General features: G+C 46.8%; 2 protein-coding genes and 1 pseudogene across 2 annotated transcripts in view; 2 read left to right on the forward strand and 1 right to left on the reverse strand.

The window, feature by feature from the left end:
* Nucleotides 1-16,565, forward strand: part of Borcs5 (BLOC-1 related complex subunit 5) — a 67,214-nt gene extending 50,649 nt beyond the window's left edge. The window contains exon 4 of the mRNA XM_051173196.1: nucleotides 16,060-16,565. Coding sequence (XP_051029153.1) covers nucleotides 16,060-16,287 — 228 coding nt within the window. The 3' untranslated portion in view covers nucleotides 16,288-16,565. The remainder of the gene's footprint in view (nucleotides 1-16,059) is intronic.
* LOC127212972 (actin-related protein 3-like) overlaps nucleotides 1-25,496 on the forward strand; it is a 220,518-nt pseudogene that overhangs the window by 181,884 nt on the left and 13,138 nt on the right.
* Nucleotides 21,451-25,496, reverse strand: part of Dusp16 (dual specificity phosphatase 16) — a 38,097-nt gene continuing 34,051 nt past the window's right edge. Inside the window, exon 6 of the mRNA XM_051173185.1 lies at nucleotides 21,451-25,045. Coding sequence (XP_051029142.1) covers nucleotides 23,881-25,045 — 1,165 coding nt within the window. The 3' untranslated portion in view covers nucleotides 21,451-23,880. The remainder of the gene's footprint in view (nucleotides 25,046-25,496) is intronic.

A 25,496-nucleotide genomic window follows, 5' to 3' on the forward strand; every position in this document is an offset into this window, starting at 1 on the left:
ATGTTGGAAGAGGGCCGAGGCGAATTTATTACTTGCCTGTTGGAAATGTAGGCTTGTGTTTTTTGGCTAGGCATGAGCGCGGCTCGGTTATTTGACTGCTCCTGCTCTGAGATTTAACTCCCTTTACGTTCTCGACACTAACTTTTGAGCATGTGTGAGCAGCCCTCCTTACCACCAGTGTGCCTGCTGCCCTACATATGGCCCTAGACAGCTGTCTTGGTCAGCTCTCCCGCTGCTAGCCACGTGTGTCAGGTCCTAGAGTTCTTGTCTCCTTCCTCCACAGGCTGGGCAGTGTTAGAGGCTTTGGGGGTCGCCTTCTCCTGTAAGGAACCTGAGAAAATGCCTGTAGCCTACAAACTAGTGGGACACTTAGTTTATAGAAATGTAACTGGGCTTATAAAAGATCTTCCCTGTACAACATGTCTTTATTGAGAATAATAAGGAATGTTAGCAAATTTGGACATTGGTGCAACAATAGTTTAGATCTTGTATGCTACCTAAAGGCCCAGTTTGGTCCCCAGGTCACTATTAGGAGTTGGTAGAGCCACCCAGAAGGGAGATTCCCAGGTTGTTCATGGGTGCCAAACCCTTCAAAGAAACCCCAACCTGTGCAGTGTTAACCTCTGGCTTCGTGGCCACAATGTGAGGAGTTGTCCTCTCCCATAAGCTCCTATATGCCAGCCTTGCTGCAGGAAGCAAAGCATTTCTAGAAAATTCCACGCTCCCTGTCTGTCTTACAAGTTACTGTGGCACAGATTTAAGGACTAGTGTAGACATCTAAGCTGGTTCTATCAGGATTTGTTTTTGATCGCAATGGAAGCTGACTCACTACTGCAGTGCCTGAAATAATGCCTGGCTTGTAGTAAACAACGAGTGCTTGTTAAGTGAACAGCTTCCTAGAGGCTTCAGTTACTCATCCCACAAATTGATAAGCCTTTTCATTCTGTCAGGGAAAATGACAGCTTGGAGTTGTGTTAGAGCTGGTAGGTTAGGCTGCAGTGTAAATACACTTGACCTGTGTAATCTTGCAGATGTTACAGAAGCATAGCTTGTGCTAATATTCAAAGTAAATCTTTCTTGTGAGCAGATGGCTCTCTGTTGAGTTCAAGTTACTAGGTCCCTTACATCTGTGACGTTGTGATTGCCACAATATCTACCTGGCAGAACATCATGGAATGGCAATGATTGGGAGTGTCTTATGGGCTGAACCTACTGGTTTCACATTACTCTGGCTTGAACTCAATTACATGGCCAGATCCCCAGGAGCCTGGGAATGGGTGTGTGCTCATGGTTAGACTCAACTTTGATCCATAGTTGGAGCATCTGTGTCATCTTTGGGCTTCTACTCCTACAGTAGCATATATGTGTTGCCAAGCTAGAGCGTCAGATCATATAGTAATCTCCATAGGGTTTAAGTCCTACTGTGAGTGAAACAGAGTTGATTGGGGAACTGTGTTCCCAAAGATTACTAACAAGACCAAGACATTCAACATGACTTCAACTGTGTTCAGTACTCAATACTCTTAAAGATTAGAAAGGATTCATGACAGCTAATTGATTACATTGCATATCAGTGGTGGGATTCTCAATGAGACTTCTTCACCTGTCTTTATTTTTCTATGTTATACAGTCTTCATCTTAAACATGTGGTACTCGCCTCTCTCATCTTGGAATACTTTTTTTTCAAGTACATCAATCAACCATCAGTTCTGACTCCCTATGTGCAGATATTTTTTTCTTACCAATGTGTTGTTTAGTTTTTGTCAAATTGACACAAACTAGAGTCCCTTGGGAAAAGAATCTGCCTCCCTCAGATTGTGCTTTAGGCAACCCTTTGGGGGCATTTCCCTGATTAATGATCCATGTGGGAGGGCCTACCCCACTATGAGTGGTACCATCCCTGGCAGTGGTCCTGAGATGGATGAGAGAGGTTGAGCAAACCATGAAGGGCAAGGGCCTAATTAGCATTCCTCTATGGTGTCTGATTCAGTTGCCTCCAGGTCCCTGTCCTACTTGAATTTCTGCCTTAACATCACTCAGCTGCAACATGGAAAGTAAGTTAAATGAACCCTTTCCTCCCTAAGTTGGTTTTTGTCAGGGTTTTATCATAGCAACTGAGAAGCAAACTAGGCCACTAAGGCATAATGTGCTTGGACCTCTGTATACATGAGCCTTTCTCCATCCACTAGATGAACGAATTAGCAAGCTCTATGTCAGGGCTCTGTTGTAGGTGTCAGGGAATTATGACTAAACAAACAGGAAAAGTCCTTCCTAGATCTTACTATACTCCAGTGGAGAAACAGACAATGAGGAAGATAGAAAAAGGGAACAGTGAAGTAGATAGCATGTAAAAAGATGAAGGTTAACAATTACAAAATAAGGCAAAGGGAAGCTATACACTATCAGTGGACTACAAGTTATAGACAGAGTGGCCTGGGCAAGCTTTCCTGGAAGGAAACCTCTTTAGGCCTCTTAGCTAATGCAGAGAGCATCACAAGACCTGGAACTATCTCTACTTGAAAGTCACGAGATGTGTTGACTGATGTCCATGTCCAAGAGTTTACTCCTTACCAGTCTTTTCTTTTTTCTTTTTTGAGACAGGGTTTCTCTGTAGCTTTGGAGCCTGTCCTGGAACTCACTCTGTAGGCTAGGCTGGCCTGGGAACTCACAGAGCTCCACCTGCTTCTGCCTCCTGTACACTGGGATCAAAGGTGTACACCACCACCGCCTGGCTCAGTCTTCTCCCTACTGCACTTACCTGCACGTTCTGAAGTCTCTGTTGCTGGGACACTTGAGCACCTATACCGCTCCTTATGAAACATCTCCTACTTCTTCTAAACCTAGAAGATTCCTAAAGGATTTCTTCAGGGGCTGGCCCAAAGCTTGGGGCAGCAATTGATCTGCTTATGCCCATGCTGACAGACTGCATGCTAAAATCGTAAGACTTGGTTGACAATTTTGTGGGACACCACAGTTCTCACTTTGCATACTGGTCAGAAGAGCTTCTGGCTTGTCTAAGGGCAGACTAAATCACTGCTGGGAATCATCCACGTAGGACAGTATGGTGACAACCAGACTGTAAATCAGAGCAAAGGACCCTAACAGAGCTCTGAAAACAAAAATACAATTTCTAGACCCACAGAGAAGTGTGGAATGGTATCCCATAGATGTTAGAGCATGGCTTCCATGGTGGCTTTCCCTATCCCAGAGTGCCACGGCCTGGGCACTTCCTCCCTTCTGTTTTTGCTGAGACTTGGACCCTCTGTAGTCAGATACTTACCTGCTTTCCATCTATGTGCAGTGGTCATAATTGAGGTCTCAAAAATCTACCAAATCCAAGCTTCTGGGTAGCCTCTGCTCATCTCCTATGCCTTCTGTTATAAACAGCCTGCTAGAATAAACTATGCCCTACCCTCTGCCGCCCCTGTCCTCCATCAGGCCACCAGCCTAACCAGACAGAGCCATCCTAGTGTCCCTTATCAAAAGGAAGCCCTTGCCTCTTCCTTAGTGTTGGGAACATGTTTCCTGGATCAGCTCTACAGTGACGTTGCATACCTACCTACCCTGGGTAGGGAATGACATGGGCCTCTGGACTGACTCATCAGGCTCCCGGGCCATGAACCGCCCTCCAGTTTACTGTGGAGAAGCTCCTGGCTGCTGGCCAGGGTGACATACTAAATCCTGAGTCGGTGGTCACCACCCACCACCCAGGTTCATTCTTTGGACCGATGGTGGAGGAGTTTAGTGAGGTCTTAACTCCAGCACATCTGAGGTCTACACTCCAGGTCACAGGGCAGTGCTCCTACTGTGAGTGCCTTAGTAAGGCATCACAGAGCACTTAGCTAATCCAGCTTGCCACCATATAGATGTCAGCACAGGTGTACAAATACCGGTGTTACATAACTCATGCAAACTTCTACTTTCTGTTCAGCTTAGACATCAGAACAAGGAGTCTTACAATGACAGCTCTGCATGGTTTTTTTGTTTTGTTTTGTTTTGTTTTGTATTGGTGGTGGTGGCTGTTCATCTGTCTATCTCCTCCAATTCCCTTGCTAGCCTTTGGGGCCCAGGATTTAGCATCAGCCCTCCAGGCTTAGGGCCTCAAACTGAGAATTGTGGTATGGTGTGAGACTCTCAGACTTGCACTGAGCCCACAAATCCTGCCTGTCGTCTGTCTGTCTGACCTTCTATCTTGTTCCCACCTTTTTTTTTTTTTTTTTCTTACTTGCTGCTATTTGTACCTGATCTGTCTGGTTTTTAACATGTTTTTTTTTTTTTTTTTTTGGGGGGGGGAACTGACTGGTTAAGACTTTGAGGTTTCTTTCTTAGCTAGACATAATGCAGAAGGGAAACCAGCCTAAGGAGAAGCTGGTCACCAGGGTGACGATGCTGTTTGGATCCCCAGCTACTGTCTCTTCATTCTCTCAAAGCCATGAGTAAAATGTGTTCCTTTACTGAGACACTTGGCTAGAGCACGTGAACAAAGGAAATGGGGTCATTTCAAAATGTCCAGTATGCGGTAATCAATGCCACCCGGCCTGTGGTGTAATTAATGGAAACATTGGCGACAGTCTGCCCATTGTTTGTCCTTGCGCAACAGGAAGTGGCAGGGCAATAGGGAACCCAAGGAGAAGGGTTACGTAATGCAGAAGGAAGTGGCCAGCACTCTGCTTGCTCGGCTGGCGGCTTTCTAACTACAGAGCGTGGCTCACCTGAGTGCTTTCCTCTCCCTAACGCACACGGACAGATGGAGAGGTTCATTTGTTGAGTGTTGTTTGTGCTTTGACCTCATTTAACAATAGATTCTGCTCCCCTTATGGCTAGAAATGGTGCCCTGAGAAACTTAGTTTTAGATCCCATTCAGTTTTATTTCAGTTGCAAGGCAGAAAGAATTATGCAGGCTTAACTATGGTGGCTTGAAATCAGGAGATCTGGACTGTTGGCTGTGCATACCAGCCGTGTGAGTGAGAGACGAGGCCTTCGACTCTGGGGCAGGAGGCTTCCTCTTTAGATGAAGGGCAGGGGTGACTCCTTGCAGGGCTCTCAAGTCTCTTGTGCTTTGTCAGGAGCTGGAACGCCCATCAGAGTGTGCAGATTGTAAGGAGATGCTCGTCCCTACGGCGTTCACTCAGATTTGCTTAGTAAATATCCACATTAGATCGCTAATGTAAAGTAAATGTTGGTGGTTATATTAGAAACCAAGTGTTTTCTTACTTTACTTGAAAGTTCATGTGTCACAGGTTTTGAAGAGGCATTACAAACCTCACTCAGTGTGGTGTTGGTTTAATCAAAACAAGTTGGCCTTTGAATTAATGCAGTCTGTAGCAGAGAGGAGCAAAAGTTAAGTAGAAGTGTCTATTTGTGGATCTCTGCTCTGCTGATTTAGCTGGGTGACCTTGGCGCCATTTTTGTCTTCTCAGAACCCCCAATTTCCCATCGTTACAGAAAATGATAGTTCCCTTGAGGATTGTCATAGGACAGAAAAGTAAGGCATATGGAGGTAACGGCAGTATAACTTGTAGAGTATCTCATCACATTTGTTAAAATAATGAGCAAACCAGTCAGTATTGTATACTGGCCTCTACTTTCCAAGTCAATCTGTGGATTACCAAAAGGCACAGTCCAACAGTGTATTTTGTTTTCTGTATATCAAGTTAACTGTGATTTGCTGGGATGGGGTTTCATTGTCTAATTTTCAGAGTAAACGTATACATATGAGAATGAATGGCTGGAGTTTATTCTGAAAGCTGCCATTGTAGTTTATTCAGGACCGTTTTCTTCAGAACTCTTGTACTGGGGAAACAGGGTCACTTTAGAATACCAGTATGTGGTAACTGGTGCCATTCAGCCTGTGGTATAATTAATGAAAACATCTCTCCATTGTCAATTGTGCAAGAGAGAGTCATCCAGAAAAGACTCCTGTGGAGAATGCTGTCTTTTGTGGGAACGGAAGAGGCCAGAGAACACTTATTGTAACCTGAAATGCTCTGGGTTGAGCCTGGCCTAGCCAGCCTTTGATTGTCTGAGTCCCCAGCAGATGTCATGAAGTGGAAGAGTGTGCCGGGAGTGATGACGGCCAGAATGGGCCAGCTTTGAGTGACAGCAGTGTTGCCTCGTCTTGGAAGTGGAGACAGCTAAGGAATGGATGATGCTGGCACGAGGAACCTTGTCATCCAGAGTGTAGAATGGAGGCCTTGAAGGCGCCTCCGTCAGGAGCATTTCAGAAATGGCCCGACTGCCAGAACCTTCTCTCTGTGTCACATACATCAAAATGCATGCTATACTCCTTAAGGATGCTTGGTTTTTATGGAAAAATAAAAGAAGCATGTAGCCGGCATGAGTCAATTTCAGAACAAGGAGGAAGGGATGCTGAGGTGCTCCAAGTCCTTCATTGTGGTCTGGTATTGTCACAATAAAGCATGGGGCTGAACATCGAACTTTTTCCTTGGATGGTTGCTCTTGTGGCCTGAGCATCCACCTTGGGTTTGTAATCTTTTCCTTATCTGCAGTAGTTTGTTTGAGGGCCACTGGACAGTGTTTGTAGCTCAGGAGTGCCAAGCAGTTTCATCATCATGAACTCTGATCCTTTGCAAGAGGCCACCTGGAGTCCAGGGTCAGGACAGGCTCCCAGTCCAAGTCAGACAAGGAACAGCCTCAAGGGATGGCTCAGAGCTGTTACAGCTGTGGAAGGACGTTCAGGGATAGCCTTGTTTATTTCTTAAGACTCAGATCTGAGTCTCATAGCGTACTCATTTACAAGGTACAGTCCAGTGTATAGGGGAAAGACCATGTAACAACACAGCCCATTCCAGAACACTTACCCTATCCCAGAAAGGGGCGCGCATTGTCACTCGCTCTCAGTACCCTACCACCTAGCAACTCGCCTACTGTCTGTCTCCACGGATGGCCCATTTGGGGCCTTACATGTGAAAGGAATACTATGGTATGGAGCCATGTGTGCCACGTTTTCTTCACATAGTGTGACACTTCTGAGGTTTATCCAAGTCACTGTTGCACATTTCACTTGACTTTATGGCCAGCGGTCCCTGCTCTGTGGGCATGCGCCTCATTCTGACTCTCCCTCCCTACACTGATTGGCACTTGGGTTATTTCTGTGTCTGTCTACCGTGAAGGGTTAGTGCTGTGAACACTGATGTATTAAGTTGTGCGTTTACACACATTTTGGTTTCCTTGTGTATTTTCCTGGGAGTGAATCTGCTGGCTAGTGAGAAACTATCAAAGGGCCACGCCATCTTGAATGCCTATTGTCTGGGAGAAGGGTCGGCTTCCCTACACCATCACTGGTACTCGCTGTTGTTTGCCTTTGGACTTTAGGTCTCCTACTAGATGAGAAGTAGTCTCTCTGCTGTTCCTTTTCCAAATGACTAGAGACACGGCATCTTCTCATGGGTCGGGCTGTGTCTGACTTCTTTGGGGAAATGACTAGACTGTAGTTACATCTCTAGACTGTGCCTGCAGGGCGGTGCTAATTCCTGTAGCTATGCTGCTTTCATCCAGGAGCAGATGCACCGAAGAAGGGGGGTGTTAAAGGAGTTTTCTTTGAAATGTGGTCATATAACTTGGGAATTTCATTTCGAGTGCTATGAAGAACAAATCTCCAAACATATTTGGCCATTCAGTGAGACTTGTTTATAGCTCTGTTTACAAACCATACTTGCACATATCATCTCATTCACATCTTTTAAAAAGATTTAATTGTGTGTGTGTGTGTGTGTGTGTGTGTGTGTGTGGTTGTGTGTGTTCCTGTGACTGGGTATGCACACATGAGCACAGGTGTCCTCTGAGGCCAGAGGCATTGGATCCACTTGGGCTGGAGTTACAGATGGTTGTGAGCCTGACATCGGGTCTTCTGGAAGATCAGTGCACTCTGAGCCACTGAGCTGTCTCTCCAGCCTCATTTATAATTTTAGTATCACTCATGTGAGGTAGCAGGGAGAGGGGCTGCACTCTTCATTTCAGAAAGCAGAAGCTAAGACTGATGTCTGAAAGTCATACAAGTAGCACAGTTTACATCTGTGACTTCTCATTTCTATTCCTTTGTGGCAATAATTAACACACCACTAACTTCTACTAACTTGGATGCTAAGGATGTCAGAGAGGCCTAAGGCCTACGGGAGATGTCTGCCCACTATAACCAACAACCTGATGTCCCCACCAATGTACTTGAGAAGGTTCTTGACTTCGTGAGGTGACAGCCATAGTGGAACACTGCTCTCAGGTCACAGTCACTGATATTTGGCTCCAGAACAAACACTGAGGTAAAAGCTGTTTTGTGTTGACAGTGCCAAATAGGCAAATCTGGTCATGGCCAGGTCCCAGTAGACCGTTAATGACCTCGGAATTCATTAAGCGAGTGACTGTCATTTCCCACTTGGCTCTTCAGGAAGAGAGCAGACCCGTGCATCCCTGCATGTTCTTCTGTCATCCATCCAGAGAGAGAACAGAGCTGGGTTAGAGGTGGAACTGGAGAGTGGCAGGCAGCTGTTGGTCCTATCCCCCATGGCCTGCTGCTCCCTAGAGACACTCCTAATGTGTTCCTGGGAAATAGGGTTTGTGTGCAGAGAAGGTGAGCAGGTGAGCTGCCTACTGAGATCAACTCACACTGCTCTTGTGGTTTAAGTTAACAGAGACATCACAGTAAGCACTGACTATTGCTCTTTAAAACATTACTTAAAAAGATGAGAAAAACAGACAATGTTACATAGTTTCTTACTTAAGCCCATAAGCAGTTTTTGTTTTGAGATAAGGTCTTGCTATGCCACCCAGCCTAACCTCAGACTCCTGAGCTGGACCAGTCTTCCTATCTTGTCAGTGCTGAGAGTACACATGTATAATAGAACATCCAGCTGTGTCTCCTTTTTACTGAAGTACTGGAGAAAAAGGAAATCTCTATGCTTGCTTGTGGGTTGGGTGGGGGTGGGGGCTCTGCGTCTCTGTTGCTGGGGTTAAAAGTGTGTGCCCCATGCCGGGCATGTTTTTAAAATGTCTTAAAAGGGCTAGGGATATGGCTCAGGCTTGTAAAGCCTGTATGAGGCCCGTGTTTAATCCCAGGTACTGATAAAATATTTCTAAAAACACATGCACTTGTGTGTGCTTACATATTTTTATTGTTATCATGTTGGGTCTGAATAAGTAGTGTAAGAGTTGCTTATAGTTAGAGCTGAAGACAGCAACTAAAAAGACTTGGGCCAGAGCATATGTGTCCCGTCCCAGTACTACAAACTAAAAACAAAGGACAGGAAGGGCTTATGGGTAATGAGGACTTGGGTTCTTTGGTGGTGTGAGACAGTTCCGTTGTTGGATTTCATAGGTCAGAAGTTCACCACAGAGATTAAGTCTGGGTGACACAGTGGGAAATCTAGTGATTATGCATGGCCTGAGGATGAATGGCCCTGGCCTTGGAGATGGCACACAGCAGTGACGCCTTTGCAACAAGGACACACCGTGTGTCTCTGCACACTTCAGTCACACGCCACTTTCCCTTTACCAGAACTTCCCAGCCTTGAAGAGGGTTCGAGACTGCACTCCTGCCTCAGGCCCTATGATCATTTACAAAGCTTGCTTTCTGCCTCTTCTAGACATTGCCTACATTCTGTCCTGTAGCAGCCTTCTAGTGCAGGCCCTCTTACTGCCTCCATCCAGTTGAGGGCGGGGGAAGCCGGGCCCAGATCTGTTAAGTAACTGCAGCCTCCAAAGGTAATTGCCATATGTGAGAGCAGAGTTTAGATCCAGCTCTGTCTGCTCCTCAGCCTCCACAGGGCCTGTCACAATGAAATGGCTCCTCAGCCTCCACAGGGCCTGTCACAATGAAATGGCTCCTCAGCCTCCACAGGGCCTGTCACAATGAAATGGCTCCTCAGCCTCCACAGGGCCTGTCACAATGAAATGGCTCCTCAGCCTCCACAGGGCCTGTCACAATGAAATGGCTCCTCAGCCTCCTGTTCGCTGTGTTGTTCCTGTGGTTGCCCTTTCTTCCTTCTTCCACATTCTGCGGCCCTGGACTGGACTGCTTGTGTCTGCGCAGGCCGTCCGCAGGTCTGGAAGGCTGACCTAACCAGAGAGAGGTTGAGCTCTGTCCAGGGGTGGGACGTGAACCATTGGGAGTGTCACTCAGGACTCTGAAGGCACCTAGGTTCCTCCACCCTAGCCCAGTGAGGACCAGGACCATTGGAGCAGGGCCCTCCCGAAGCTGGACGTGCAAGCTAGGTGGCCTGTGAGCTTCTAGAACTCCCCCGTCTCTCCTCGCATCTCACCTAGAAGTGCTACAACTACAGACATGCTCTACCATACCTAGCTTCTGAGTTCTTAGAGGGGAAGGGGTTGGAACTCAGGTCTTCCACTCAATTTTCACATCACTCTGCAGACCCTGGGGCTTCCGGGCTCACCACCGTCCTTTGTCTCTGGGTAGTTCCTACTGTCAGATACAGTGGCTCACAAGCCACCTAGCCTGCTGTACCCAGCAGAAGAAGAAAGACTCTCAAACCAAGTGGACCGTGAGGATTGATGCCTGAGGTTGTCTACTGACCACACATGTGAGGTTGTCTACTGACCACACATGTGGCATAGCACCCACCCCACACACTCCCCCACCCCACTCCCCATCCACCCCCACACTCACCCCACCCCCACTCACCCCTCCCCCCACCCCCACCTCCCCTCCCCCCCACCCCCACCTCCCCTCCCCCCACCTCCCTACCCTCCTCCCCACCCCCACTCCCCCTATCTCTACACTTATACCCCCCACACCCCCCACACCCTGACGTCACCTGTTATGTAACGAAACAGAGGCCCACTCCTCAGGGAATTATTTTATGATCATGTAAAAGCACAGCTCTCACCTCAGAGAATAAGATAGTTTATTCTGAAGCCAAAAATTGAGGACTGTGGTCTGGGAACACAGATGCAGGTTATCCTGAATGCCACACCTGAGCTGCACTTATTTTTCTTATAATGACAGGTTCCAGTAATATTCATTTTCCTTGGAGATGACTTAATTCTATTCTCCTTCGACCATTCTTTTGAAACAGATTTATTTCTTTATTATGCACACAGTGTTCTGCCTACATGCACACAGAAGAGGGTATTAGACCCCATTACAGATGGCTGTGAGGCACCATGTGGGTGCTGGGAATTGAACTCAGGTCCTCTGGAAGAGCAGCCAGTGCTCCCAACCACTGGGCCATCTCTCCAGCCCCCTTTTACTCATTCTTATAGCTGAGCTGAATAAAATGTATGTCCTACATTTTACCATTCATCTTTTGATGGACATCTAGGCTGACTATTCTTTTTTAATGTGTGTTCTTAGTGCTGTAAACATGTGGATTTTATTTCTGGGCTGTGTTTTGTCACTTGGTCAGCGTGTCTGTTTTGACTTCTGTAGTTTCAGAGTACATCTTAGAGTCAGGAATTGTAGCGCTAGCTTTGTCCTTTCCTCCAGGCTGCTCTGCTCAGGCTCCACTGTGACTCACCCAGGTCTCAGGATGTCCCTGCTGTCCTGATGGATTTTCCACTAACTGCCAATACTAATTGTTTTTCTGGACATGTATCTCACAAATACATGTGTTGTGAATGCTTTGTGTGTGGCTTGCCTTTTTCTTTTTATATGTATTTATTGTGTGTGGGGTACGCATATACCGCGCATGTGCGTAGAGGTCTTTTGAAACATTCTGCTGTCAGAGACCATGTGTGGAGGTGGAGGGCGAGGCTTGAAGAGGGTAACTGAATGGTGAGACCTTGAGGGCAGCACTGCCTCTTTACTGTGACAGTGCCACAGACCCCCACATTGCAGAAGCTTATGCAAAAACCACAGACGGCATCTCCCTGGCCTGGCAGGGTGGCTCTCACCCACAGAAGTCCCATGGCTTGGGCTTCTTGTAGTTTTCTTCCCTGTCAAGCCATGGGCATGACTTACACATTCTCCCTCAGCTGCAGTGGAGAGGAGGGAACTAAGCAGACAGCGAGCAGCTCACTACCAGCTGACAACTGAGGAACCTTCCCAGAGGCTGCCATGACTGACTGAACAGACCAGAACCCAGGCACAGCAGGGATGGCAGCACCAAGAACACAGCAGGAGTTGTGGAGGATAAACAGTTATTCACTGTTTATTGGAAAATCAAATTGTTTGTTTAAATAGTTGGGGTTTCTTCTAGAAGTTCCCGTAACCCAGTTACTTGCAACTTGTCTTTTTCTGGCCTGCCTGTGTTTCCTGGAACAGTAAAATCATGTTAACAGAAAGTGGAAAGGCACAGCAAATGATGTGGACAGGAGTTTGTGATTTGAGTGTCTCTGTCCTTGGGAGCCCAGCATGGCACATGGCATGTTCTGAGAGTCGCTGACTATGGAATGGTGTGTGCATTGTTCACGCCAAGGAGTGCCACCTCTGCTAGGCAGGATCTGCATTCCCAGCTGGATATGGGGCTGTGCAGGGCAGTGTGCAGCTGAACAAACGCTTCATAAGACAGCTGTAAAAACCGTTAATGAGTTGATTGTCAGGCACTTAGCCATGGCCCATGGAAGCCTGGGAGGTCAGTTCAGATAGACTCCTACATCTGACTTCATATGTCTTCCCTGTCCCTGTGCTTGAGTCAAGGATGGGCAGCAGGGGATCTCCCAGCAAGGTACAATGTAATGGCTGGAGAAGGTTCCAGAGTATGAGCAGTTGAGTGAGCCGTGCTGGCTGTACCTTCCCACTCCCACTACCCTCGCCCAAGAGATTTATTCTGGGGCATCTTAGCAGGCCCAGAAGCCAGCCCACAGGAGCACTGAGCAACTGGCCCACCGCTTCCTCAGAGCTGAGTCATCGTTCATAGGCAGACCCTCCAATGGTCTTTCACAGAGTTCTCACCCAGATGAATCTGGGGTTTTGTCCTGCTCCACCCCACAGCTCCTCTTTGTCTCCTGAGCATTTAAAGACCAGCTGAGGCAGGAAGGACTAACTCTGTCTGCACCCCCTTCACTGTGTGAAAGTAGGTTGGCTTTCTGCAGGCCTGGCATTGACCCTACTTCTGCTGAAATCTTCCTCAGGGGCTCCATGTGGTAAGACATTCTGTGCTCTGTGCTGGAGCCAGGAAGGGAGCCACTGGGGAGGTGGAGGCAGGGGGATGACTGTAGTGTTTAGAAGCTTGGGGTGAGATGAGAGTCTTGACAGATCAAGTGTCTGGTCAGGAAAGGGGGTGTGGGTAGATGTGGGGACCTCGCAGAGGGGTGCAGGCATGCAAAACACAGGAGATGGCCTCCCTTATCTTCAGCAGTGACAGATCGTGTGCTGGGCAGTGCTCAGGGGCTGATGTGATGCTCTGGTCCTGGGGGGAGGGCGGGGGGGGGGGAACTGGAGTTACAGTTGGCACTTGGTGTCATGGCCTGGGAACTGTGCCTTCCTCTAGCTTCTCCCTGACTGATCACAGCTTCACCAAAGCCATTCTGGGAGGAAGAAAGATGAAGATGAAAACTGGGTTTTGAAAAATCTCTGTGCTGTGAATCGTGTGTTAGGTATCTGTGTGTGCTATTCTGTCCTTACCACAACTCTGGATTACCGCCGTGTGTGTTCTTTAATGACAGATGGAAGATCTGAGAACTGTGTAAGGTAATTTCCTCGTGGTGTGTGAAGTACGAGCACGCACAGCTTTGTGGTAGAGCCACTAGCCACTACACACTCAGGCTGTGGGACAGTGCCAGTTAGTCCTAGGCCATAGCCTGGACAGCATATTCTAGTGACACAGTGGTTAGGATCTGTTTACTTCAACAGAACCAAACATAAAAAGTACAATATAAGAGACAGAGAATGAGATGCCCATCTAGGAACATGAGTGCAGCTTTCAGGATGGGCAGTGTCAGTGAGTGAATTCTAGTGGGGTGCATGTCTGCAGAAACTGCTCTGTCTACCCTGACTAGACACTGGACATGTACTGCCTTTATATAAAAAGTTTACTCAATACAGTGATCGTCGCTTACTGGAGGGTTTTACTTTATAAAGTTCTAAGGGTTTTGTTGTTTGCTTTGTTTGTTGTTTGGAGACAGGGTCTCACCATGTAGCCCTGTTTGGTCTGAAACTCCCAATTAAAGATAAGTACTTGGCTACACTTTTTCTGTAATTATACTTAAGATGCACATTGTACTGCCATGCAAAAAATTCTCTTTATATATATTTCTCAAGCTTTTTCCTGTTAGTTTAAAATGTTCCCTTTGAAACTTTATTAATAAAGATTTGTTTCATTTTGTGTATGACTGAGTTTTTCTGTGTGCTTCACACGAGTGCAGGAGCCCTTAGGGGTCAGAAGAAGGTTTTGAATCCCCTGGAATGGGAGTTGTAGGTGGTTGTGAGCCATCGTGTGGGTGCTGGGATCCGAACCCTAGCTCTCTGCAAGACTGGCAAATGCTCTTAACCAATAACCATCCCTTCCTCTTGTCCCATTTGGTGGTCTAAGTGGGCAGTGACAGGCATGGGACTGTCCTTTCCTGTGATGACAAAGCCTCCCAAGGACCCAGTTCATTCTGTTTTGCAATTAACTTTTCCCTCCCTCTCCCTCCACCCCCAGTTATTTTTTGTTTTTTTGAGACAGGGTTTCTCTGTGTAGCCCTGGCTGTCCTGGAACTTATTCTGTAGACAAGGCTGACCTCAAACTCAGAGATCTGCCTGCCTTTGCCTCCCAAGTGCTCAGATTAAAGGTGTGTGCCATGAGCCCAGTCCTTTCTTTTTTAAAGAGAGTTCTCTGTAAACAGGAGCAAAGCATCTAGCACTGTGGTTCTCAACACAGGAGTCACCCAAGACCATCAGAAAAAAACAATTACTTACATTACATTTCACAACAGTAGCAAAATTACAGTTATAAAGTAGTAACAAAAACAATTTTATGGTTGGGGTCACCACATGAAAACCTGTATTAGAGGGTCACAGTATTGGGAAGGTTGAGAATTGCTGGGAGGGCTGGGCATCCAGGCATAATTCTAACCGTAGCTGACGAGTGTCAGAGGCAGTAGCTATCTTGGGGACTGTTGAGACCTGTCCTGGGATGTCTGAAGTGTGTGTTACTCATTCCCTGTTGAGCCTTCTCTCTGTGAGAGAACCCTGGGGCCAGTGAGATGGCTGAGTAGGTAAAGGTGCTTGCAGCCAAGCCTTCTAACCTGAATCTGGTCCCCCAAATTTGATCCCAGAGACCCAAAAGAAGAGAACCTATACCCTCCAAGTTGTCCTCTGGTCTCCCCAAGTGCAGCATGGCACACAGGCACCCATGTGAATACATTCCGATGCACACATTAAGTAAATTTAAAACAAAACAAGAATCCTGATATAGACATCATCTAGAGGAGTTGGCTGGCTTTGTCAAGTGAGCTACTAATATTTATGCCTTCTGTCCCTTTCTCTGCCAAGAAGAAAACTGCACAGTAACATTTCTTTTTTGCCAATAATTACATTTTATCTACTCCGTGTGTACACAGGCTCATGTGTGTATAAAACGGCCAGACAGTGCCTCTGGAGGTCAGAGGGCAACTTGAAGGCATTAGTTCTCACCTTCTGGGGGAATGCAACTTAGGGCCTCACCCCAAGCCATGTTGCTGGCCCATAGAACAACACTTCAGCCAGTGTGGTGGTATCCCCAACACTATAATAGATAGAAAACACCCATGGCCTGGTCAGCGCATGCTCATTCGTACTCAGATAACATAAGCAGCCAGTCACATCCATGTCCCCACTCAGCTACACACAGAATGGCACAGGAGGTATTGAAAACACACAGCCCTTACTGGCTCACTGTTAAGTGCTAGATCAGTGGTTCTTAAACTTCCTAATGCTGCGACCCTTTAATACAGTTCTTCATGCTGTGGTGACCCAATCATAAAATCATTTTTGCTTCTACATCATAACTGAAGTTTTGCTAGTTATGAATCATAATGTAAATATCTGATATGTAGAATATGATATGCGGTCCCTGAGAAAGGGTCGTGACCCACAGGTTGAGAAGCACTTCTCTAGACTCTGGTAAGCAGAGTATTATTATTATTATTTATTATTATCATTTTGCTTCTGTTTGCCTCCTACAGATGGATCTGTCCGTGGAGACCCTCTTTTGCTTCATGCAGGAGCGCCAGAAAAGATACGCTAAGTATGCGGAGCAGATCCAGAAGGTGAATGAGATGTCGGCTATACTGCGCCGCATTCAGATGGGCATTGACCAGACGGTGCCACTGATGGAGAGGCTTAACAGCATGCTGCCGGAGGCCGAGCGCCTGGAGCCCTTCAGCATGCGGCCTGAGCGTGAGCGGCATTAGCAGGCAGGCACCCGCCTCCCGGGGGAAGCAGCTCCACCAGCAGCCGCCTGGGCCCTGATGTTTGCTTAGATACATTTGACCTACACGGACTTTCCCGCAACCATCATTCTTAATAACCGAAGTTGGGACAGTTGAATTCCTGTGAATTCTTTAAAGAACTTTGCATCAAGAGCTATTTTTATTTTGCTCAGATTTTTTTAAATTAAAAGTTATATAGAGTAAGTAGCTCCTGCAACGAAACTGGAGAAAACATTAAAGAAACCGTGTTCTCCTTGGCACTGTACTCGGCTCAGGCTCTCTGGGTTGTGGTTGAAAATATAAGATCTTACTGAGTGGTTATTGTCCCACGAAAGCGCCATCACATCAAGGAGGTATCTGGCAGTGTCTCCCTTCCCTGCAGGAACACTGCCTGTTTCCAGGTACCAGGCCCCTTTTGTGGGTCACTGGAAACTGAAGATTCCCTTCCCTCACTCTGCTTTCCCCTACAGAGTTCAGCCTCTGCCAGCTTGGGCAGACCTCAGCCTCCATGACAAGGTTCACACCAACATCTGAGCCTATCTTGGAATGGTGGTCATTCTCGACTCACTGGAGTTCTACCGAGCACCACTGATGTGCCAGGGACACGAAGAGGTGACGTAGCCTCTGTCTTCCATCGTCACGTGTGGATCATAAAACTGGGAAAAAGCTGCTGCCCATCACAGGAATTCAAGGCCCTGGGGGGGGGGGATTGCAGGGAACAGGGCTGAAGATGAGAGCTGGAGTCTGAAGACATCACACTGGGACCTCGCAGCCTCCACCTGGTTCCCTCTTTCAGAACCTAGAAGTGATTTATCAGGAGCCAGAGTAGCCTTCAGTGTTTTATAAGATTAAAATTAATCTGCTTAATTTATTGTGTAGCAGCTAAACTTGATGTGGTTCTAACCCTAGTTTTACATTTTATTTATTATTGTTATTGCATATGTGATGTGTGATATGAGTAGGACTGCCATACAGTGCATGCTTGGGGGTCAGAACACAGCGGTGTGGATGGAGTTGCTTCTCTCTTTCTGCCCTGATGTGGGTTCTGGGGACTGATCAGGTCTCTAGCTTGCGTGACAAGTATCTCTGCCCACTGAGCCACAAAATCCTGGTTTTAATGAGATACTAGTTTATAGCATTTTCAAAACCTCAAATAAAAGTAGGCTATAAGACAGTTGGATGGCAGAGGAAGTGTATTTAAACTCAAGAAAGAAAAAAATGATTAAATCAGAAATAGGGGAAAATGATAATGTTTAGGAATTTCTTTTTGTGGGTGTTGGGAGTTGAAACAGGTCTGACTGTGTACTTCTGGCTCGCCAGGGATTTGCTACTAGGCCAAGGTGACCTTGTAGCCACTTCCTGCCTCAACGTTGAGTGCTGAGGCTACAGGTACCATTTCACCATCCCTAATGTCCTAGTATGTTCCAGATGACTAAATACACAGGTTGTCCGTTTCTTTGGGGAGAACCCAGGCCGGACCTGCCACTTTCCAGGCAGCCTTTTGGTCATGCTCTGCCTGTCTTACTGAGCAGATGCCTTCATTCCCCAAGTGGAAGTAGCTGGGAGCTGCAGTAGCAAGCTGGGAGCAGGGCTGGGTCTTCCCTGTGTCGGGCCCCGGTGAAGGTGGTCCTTACGTTTTTATCTCATGACTGGAACTTTACCCATTTCTAGAGCAATTCCCGGGGAGGCAGATTTAAAACAGATGTCCTGTGAAGGTTCTGTAAAGGTTCTAGAGCATGCTCCCCAGTGTTGATGGTGCGCCACCCTTCTGTCTCATGTGTGCGTCCAGTTGTCAGATAATTGAGTTTAGTTCCAAACTGAGTAGATTCATTAATCTTTTCTTCCCAGTGTTTCATTCCATTTTTGATTTTTCATACTGCTTTAATATTATTTCCACAAATTTAATATGTGATGTAGCTAGATGAGGCCCATTTACCCTCAGAAAGAGTTTTTCCTTTTTTCTAAGTTTCAGATAAGTTGAACAGTAATGCAGTGGGTATTCATTTCTCCACCTAGACTGGGGGCAGTTTTTAAGCTATCACCATCGTCTTTCCCTGAGATTCTGGAATATTTAGAACCCAGCTCTATACACAGAGACAGGCTCATAACCCTTCAAAGAAAGATGGGCTGATTGTCCACAGAGCTGTGTACACAGTGCAGGCTTCCATTGCCCCCATCAACTTAACCTTGCTTAGTGAGTGCTTGAAATACTATTCAGATTCAGCCCCTGAGGCCTCTCCTGCCGTTTCTTCATTTCATGGCAGAAGGGTTGAGGATGAAAAAAACAGCTGGCCCTCTTTCTTCAGGAAATTAGGGTGTGGCCAGAGCAGGTGCTGGTGATTCTCCTAGTTTAGGTGTTGCTATGAGATGGGTGAGGTGGTGTTGAGCTCTGCTAAGCCCAACCATTTCCCAGAAGCTCTTCAGTTTCTCCTTCAGGGTGGGGTTGGCCACCAGCGAAGTTCCAGTGAGATTTGGATGAAGAGGGTGCTGAAAGTTGGCTCAGGTCGGGCCTGGTTCCATCTTGTACACAGCTAACTGGTATGTGCTGTGCCCAGGTTACTGTCAGCTGCCCTGGAGCACTCATGCCCATGGATGAAAGCTCCCAGCGAGGAGGTGCCGAGAGCTTCTTGGTCCTTTTCCAAGGGAGTCTGGGAGGGAAGCTGAGCACCGTACCAAACATCCTTATGCTGTCTCTTGGTGGGCTAGCATCCTATGGCCTATCTGGCCAGTACAGGTTGCTGTAGAAGTGGAGTAATAGCCTGGAGTTACCACAGAGCCCTGGATGGAAGTTTCTGTCCTTGATTTTTAGTGAGACATTTTTGTATCCCTCAGTACTACAGTTGGGAGCTAATGTCCCTCAAAGGTCCATGAATATGAAAGGTCCAGTCCCCAGAAAACGGTGCTGTTGGGAAGAGGTGGGACCTAGGAGATGGGGCCTGGTGGAAGGGCAATCAGGTCACTGGCAAGCAAGAGAACAATCTTGAGTTTCCCATCTGCTGTGAAGTTTGTGATAGTCATTTGGTTTGAGATAGGGTTTCATAGAAGCCAGGCTGCTAGCCTTGACCTCGCTATGTAGCTAAGGATCATGACTTTCTGATGCTCCAGTCTTTTTCCAAGTGCTAGGATAACAGACAGGTGCCACCACACCCAGCACTTGGAGAGCATCTTTAAGCGATGAGGCCCCTAGGTGTACCCCCCTCCCAGAGGTCCACCCTGCCTCTGGGAACCTGTTTGGCTTCCCTGTGATGTGCTTATTTATCTGTATTTAGGGACAAATAAAGCACTGACTGCAGGTTCTTTACTACAGTGAAGGGCAACTGGCCTTCATCTCATTAGAGGTGCAGGTGTTAACAGCTTAGTGGCATTGAAGCATGTATTCATGATATCTGGTGGTGTACACTGTCTCAGGGCTTGCAAGGCTGAAGCAGGTGGATCACTACAAACTCAAGGGCAACCTAGACTACAGTGAATCTGCTATCTAAAAGAAAAACAAAACACCCCCCCACACACACACACAAAGCAGATTAAAAGCTTATGGCATTGTTGTAGATTTTATGATTCACCGGCTACTTTTAAGTCAACTTGACACAAGCCAGAGTCAACTGTGAAGGAACTTCAATTGAGAAGTTAGATTAGCCCATGGGGCAAGTCTGAAGTGCATTTTCTGGATTGATGTGGGAGACACCAGCTCCTGGGGGGATGCCACTCCTGGGATGGTAATCCTGGGTTCTCTAAGAGCAGGCTGTGGGTAGCAAGCCATTAAGAGGCACCCTCCATCCATGGCCTCTGCGTCAGCTCCTGCCTCAGGTTCCTGCCCTGTTTGCACTGCTACCCTGACTTCTTTCCATGATGGCCTGTGATGTGGAACTATAAGCCAAATAAACCCTTTCCTCTCCAAGTTGCTTTTGGTCATGTTTTATCACAGCAACTCAACCCTAAGATACGTTTTCCTCAAAATTGTATCATTAGTAATCATATATACATACATGTACACATATGCATGCATATTTCTTACCTTTTAGAAGTTAACTCCTCAGAATATAAAATATACCGTGTTGTCTGCAGAGTAAATACTTGATGAAATGAGTTTTGGGAACACCATCGGCTGGATCAGAGGAGTGGTTCCATTTTTTCCCATTTTCTTTGAGTTTTATGGTTTCTTTGGTTCCAGTGCTAGGGAATCAAACCCAGGGCCTTGCACATGCTAGCTAAGCACTCTGCCACTGAGCTACATTTCCAGCTACAGTAGTCCTGACTGGCTTGGCCCTGTGTTCCTGCCTCCGTGTGTGTGTGTGTGTGTGTGTGTGTGTGTGTGTGTGTGTGTGTGTGTGTGTGTGTGTGTGTGTGTTTCACAGGACTGTGGAATTAGTTCTCTTCTTTCATCTTGACATGGGTTCTGGGGAATCTTGAAATCAGGTTGCCACGTTTACATGACAAACACCTTTTACCCACTGAGGCATCTCACTGGCTAATGATTTTCTTTATGCCCATTCTGTCTACCTTTTCCTGACAGCATTTCATCCCTTTAGTGTACTTTTGATTAAACTGGTGAGGCTAATATGATATTTGTTATATAGTAAGCATTTCCTATGGTCAAATATCTAAGTAGAAGTATTGAGGAGAACAGATTTTTATAGCCAAGGATAACCATAACTCCTGAAGTCCCTACCTTCACACTCCAAGTGCTGGGCTGTTCATTGTTTACCACGTCTGCTTTACATGGAGCTAGGGATCAGATTCAGCACCTTATGAATGCGAGGTGAGCACTCTACCACCCCAGCCTCATTCCAGTTTCGGAGGACAGTGTTTAAGACTACCCTTCCTCAGTTTTTCCTGCACGGACTATGGAATCATATTTGTGGAAGGTGTATATGCAGGCAGCTAGCATTTCCTTTCTGTGCTGTACATGTATACCCTGAAGTCAGGTGGCTAGGAAGGTTTCTTCAGTGTACACTAGGCATAGGGAATGCAGGCCTGCATCCACCACTGTTCTATGTGAATGAACATGTGATGTATCACCTGACACTTCAGCTGAAATGGCTAAACTCTCGTTCATGGCTCTGTGACTCCCTACTTTTGCAACTTAGATAGGGTGGCTCCCATCCAGGTAAGAGCTACAAGGAGAGGTTGCTTCTCACACTTCCGTATAAACAGGTACCAGTTTTGATTTTATTTCATCATATTAACATAAATGACGCAACAAAATGAGAAATGCACAACTGAACCATTCAATAGCTTGCCTTACTCCAAAGACCACTATATTCATATTAAACATTTATACAGTCTTTCCACTCTAACTTTACAAATGGTCTAAACGGTTTCCAGCATTTCTCAGTCTAGTTTTGCTCATTAAATCACTGCTTTGCATCACTGCAGAAAACCCCAGGCTGCCCTGTGCTCAAACGAGGAGAGCCAACCAGCATACCACCCACAGCGTGCCTCAGGGTCAGCCCTTTTAGCGTGTGCAGTTGTAATCCCAAGAACTGCTAATATGGCATCAGTGATGAAGACTGACAGCTGTAGAGTAGGGCTAACAGCTACAGAGAAGGGACACGGTCCAGAGAGCCCTACATGACATACAGCACAGGCAGCACACCGCCCAAAGATACTGAAGCCAAATCCCCTGATCCTCCTGGAACATACTTAATGATGGAGCTACTGCTTTCATTTTTACATTATGTCTTACCAGTGTGACAAGAGGGTGGATTCTTACACATTTAGTGTGTTTACCCAAATTTACTGTGAAGCTTTGAAAAATTTTGATTACATAAGATTTTAATATATATCAAAACCCCAGATTGCTGAACAGAGAACCTCCCCAGGGAGGCAGCCTGCCCCCTGTGCAGTGTCTGTTCTGTCTTCATCTTATGCCCAGACACAGCTTATCCGTGCAGGACCAGTGTGCCCATGAGGCTCCTCATCCTCATGATCCAGCCCACCAGCTTCGAACCATGTCATCCCATGCTGGTCTTAGCATCACTCTAGGGAACATTAAGTCACATCCTAGTCAAAAGACCGTCCATTTCACAAACATAGAAACACCTGAGATACGAGTCAGCCCCAGCTACACTTACAGTAAAGAACAATGGCCATACCTGCCCCTACCCACACCCTGCCAACGTAAATTAAGGCCTCAAGGACTGTACTCTAGAGGGTGACACTCAGGCCAGGGAGTTTAAAGGCAGACATGTGCTGTCGTGTACACACTTGTTCTTACCACTTTCTATTCTCAGCTGCCAGGATTGCATCCACACAGTGATTGTATGCCAGGGACTGAGAAGCCACTGTGGTCCTCCACTCTGACATGTCCCTTCCTCGGAAAGCACGCTGGGACAGCTTTAAAAAGCACTTCCCTGTATGCACAACTAAACAAAATTCAACAACCCCTTTGTAAACTTTCTAGCATGTTTTACTCTGAGTAGCTCCTGCTTATCAAAGCCCATGTTAAGTTTGGAAGTCTAAGATGATTCTAGAAAAAGTACCCTTGTTGCATACCACAGGAAAAAAAGCAACCAAGGAAACAGGTTTCCTGCTTAAATCTGCCTGTTCCGAATCCTATTAGTTTCTTTTTATTCCATGTCACGAAACAGAACTGAAAAGGATGTTTTGGCTGAGAACCTGAAGGTGCTGTCACGCGACTACCAAGCCCAATGATTCACATTTACCTCTCAACCAAGTCAATTTAAGGATTAACAATCCCTCTGTAGGTAATTCTTTAATTTTTATACAGAGGGAAGGAGATTGTTTAGTGTCCCATCCCTGGCTTAAGTCTCTAAGCTACCCGACTGCCCAATCTCTAGCTATGCTGAACTCTAGTTGGTTTCCCCTCTTCATTAAAGCTGAGAAGAAGGGTACATGGCAACTGCTCATCCAGGCCCACTGGGATTTTGTGCATAGACAGTATGAATTTGTCTGGAAAGAGACAAGTTACTTACTAATTCACAATGCCTAGAAAATGGGCTCCTAGACATGGTAGTGGTGATGGCCCCAAATGTCTTGTCTGAGGTACTGGATTGGTTATAAGTAGCTCTGGGCAAGGCTCCTAATAGTTCATCCAGCAGAATGATGTCCATGTCCTTCAGCTGTCAATCAAGCTTGGACTGGACAGGATCATTTCTCTTGGACTTACCACTAGGGTCTGTCCCTAAGAGGGTCTTTCCACCTGACCCACAGCTGGCTCAGTCTCAGTGCTAAGTGCACAGGGAAGGGCCTGGACAGAGATGAGTTCTGGAGATCTCTGTTGCACATGAAAATGGGAAGGAATTTTCCTCTAACATCAAAAACAAAAACTGTTGCTTTTGTAGGAACAAGATGTGCGATTCACTGAACAAAGTATCTTCTCCTGGCTGGGGGAAATTCTAACATTTACCCTTCCACTCTTTTCTGAGAGAATTAGCTGCTCTCATGGCAGGTGTTGAGAGAACTGTGTTGATCCATCTTTTGCTTTTACACCGTAGCTCTATATTCCAAAAATATATATGTATATACATATACATATTTCAGATTTACAGGGAATATTTTTTGTGAACAAGAAACAAAACAAAACATGAACAGAAGTTACACGGGTCTGTCTTCTCAGGAGACCTCTATGATCTCCATGCTGCCTGAAAAGCTAGACCGACTGCCCACTTTCCCTAGCTCTTCCCTCGACCTACTCTCGGACATGATGCTCTCTCCAAATTCCATTTGGCAGCTTCTGCGTTTAAACTGCTTTTCAAAGGGGCTCTCTTCATGCCAGCTCCGTCTCGAGTCAGCTCTGTCACTGGGCTTCTGCCGCCTACGAACAGAATAGACTTGGTCACTGCAAGTGGGCAGCTGGCTACAGCTGTAGGCAGAGTAACTGCTGTTGCCTCCATAGACGGCTGAAGCAGAGTAGAAGTGTGAAGGCTCTGTGGCAAAATACCAACTATTGGTCAGGGAGGGGGCAGAGGACTGGGGAGCCAAAATATCCGAGTGCCAGCCCTTGAGACCATGCCCTGCAGCAGACTTGGTGAGGTGTTGCTGGCTGGTAGAAAGGCCGAAAAGAAAGTTGGTGTGGTGATTGTCCTCTACACTCCCACTCCGATGCAGCGGGGAGAAGAAGGACCTCTGGGTGGCCCCACTACTGCTGGTTCTCACTGAGTGCAACCGCTTGCTCTGGCTCTCTGAAGGCCTGGTGGGTTGGGCTTGCTTGGGGATGTGGGCCTCCTCCTTATCTGGGCTGGTCTCTGGAGTCTGCTCTGATACCTCCTGAACGGGAGAGAACTGGCACAGCTTGTTGGTCCCATCCAGAGTGGCAGAAGGTTTGTAGTATTCCAAAGCATCCTCTGATGAGAAGCCATGTAAAGACGCTGCCACACTGGCTGAATACGAAACAGACTTGATATCAAGAGAGAAGGAACGCTTGAGCTTATTGCTGTCTTCCAACTTCTCTGCGGACACCTGGAGCCCGCTGAATGCCTGTGCCAGTGGACTGTCCTCTAAGAGTGAAGGCTCTAAGCTGGGCACACTGGCAGGATGTACAAGCCTTTGCCCTGCTGCCTCTGAGGTAGAGTTGCCACAGGGGGGACTGAGAGACAGTGCATTCTTCCGTCCACCCTCTGAGGCTGCAGGCTCGCTGGGTTTGTCCAGGTGCAGCAGCTTGAGTTTGCTCTTTGGCCCTGACATTCCAGTCTGTTTCTTAATCATCTTCTCATAGTCCATGAGTTGGCCCAGAAAATTAAAGTTTGGAGATATAGTAGGTCTTTTTTCTTTCACAAATCTATAGAGAGGACAAAGCAAAACCCTTGAATTTTACAATTGCACTTTGTCTTGAGGGCAATAAGAGAAAGTGAGACAGGATGACACACCTTCCCAATGTTTTGGAAGAAGATTCATTTACATGTCCGGTCAGGGTGAACACGTTATGAGGGGGCTGTGGCATGGGCCAGTGTGTGCCAGAGGCAGCCTGCAGGTTCCTACTGGCTGGTTCCTACTGTCTAAGAAGCCAAGGCGCCAATGCAGTCACAGAGGACCATTTGCTCAGCTCCACTCCTTGCCATATACACCAGCACAAAGCCACTCAGCAGTGTTGTCATTCCAGATCCCCTTTTCAACAAATACCCTCAGGTCTCAAGACATTTCCCACAGAGACGGCACCAGATGGCAAAGTGTCAGGGCACTACGATCTATATTTCTTTTTAGATTCAAAATGACAGGACAATTGGTTCTAA

The sequence above is a fragment of the Phodopus roborovskii genome, unplaced genomic scaffold (assembly GCF_943737965.1).
Source record: "Phodopus roborovskii unplaced genomic scaffold, PHOROB, whole genome shotgun sequence".
Classification (NCBI taxonomy): Eukaryota; Metazoa; Chordata; class Mammalia; order Rodentia; family Cricetidae; genus Phodopus; species Phodopus roborovskii.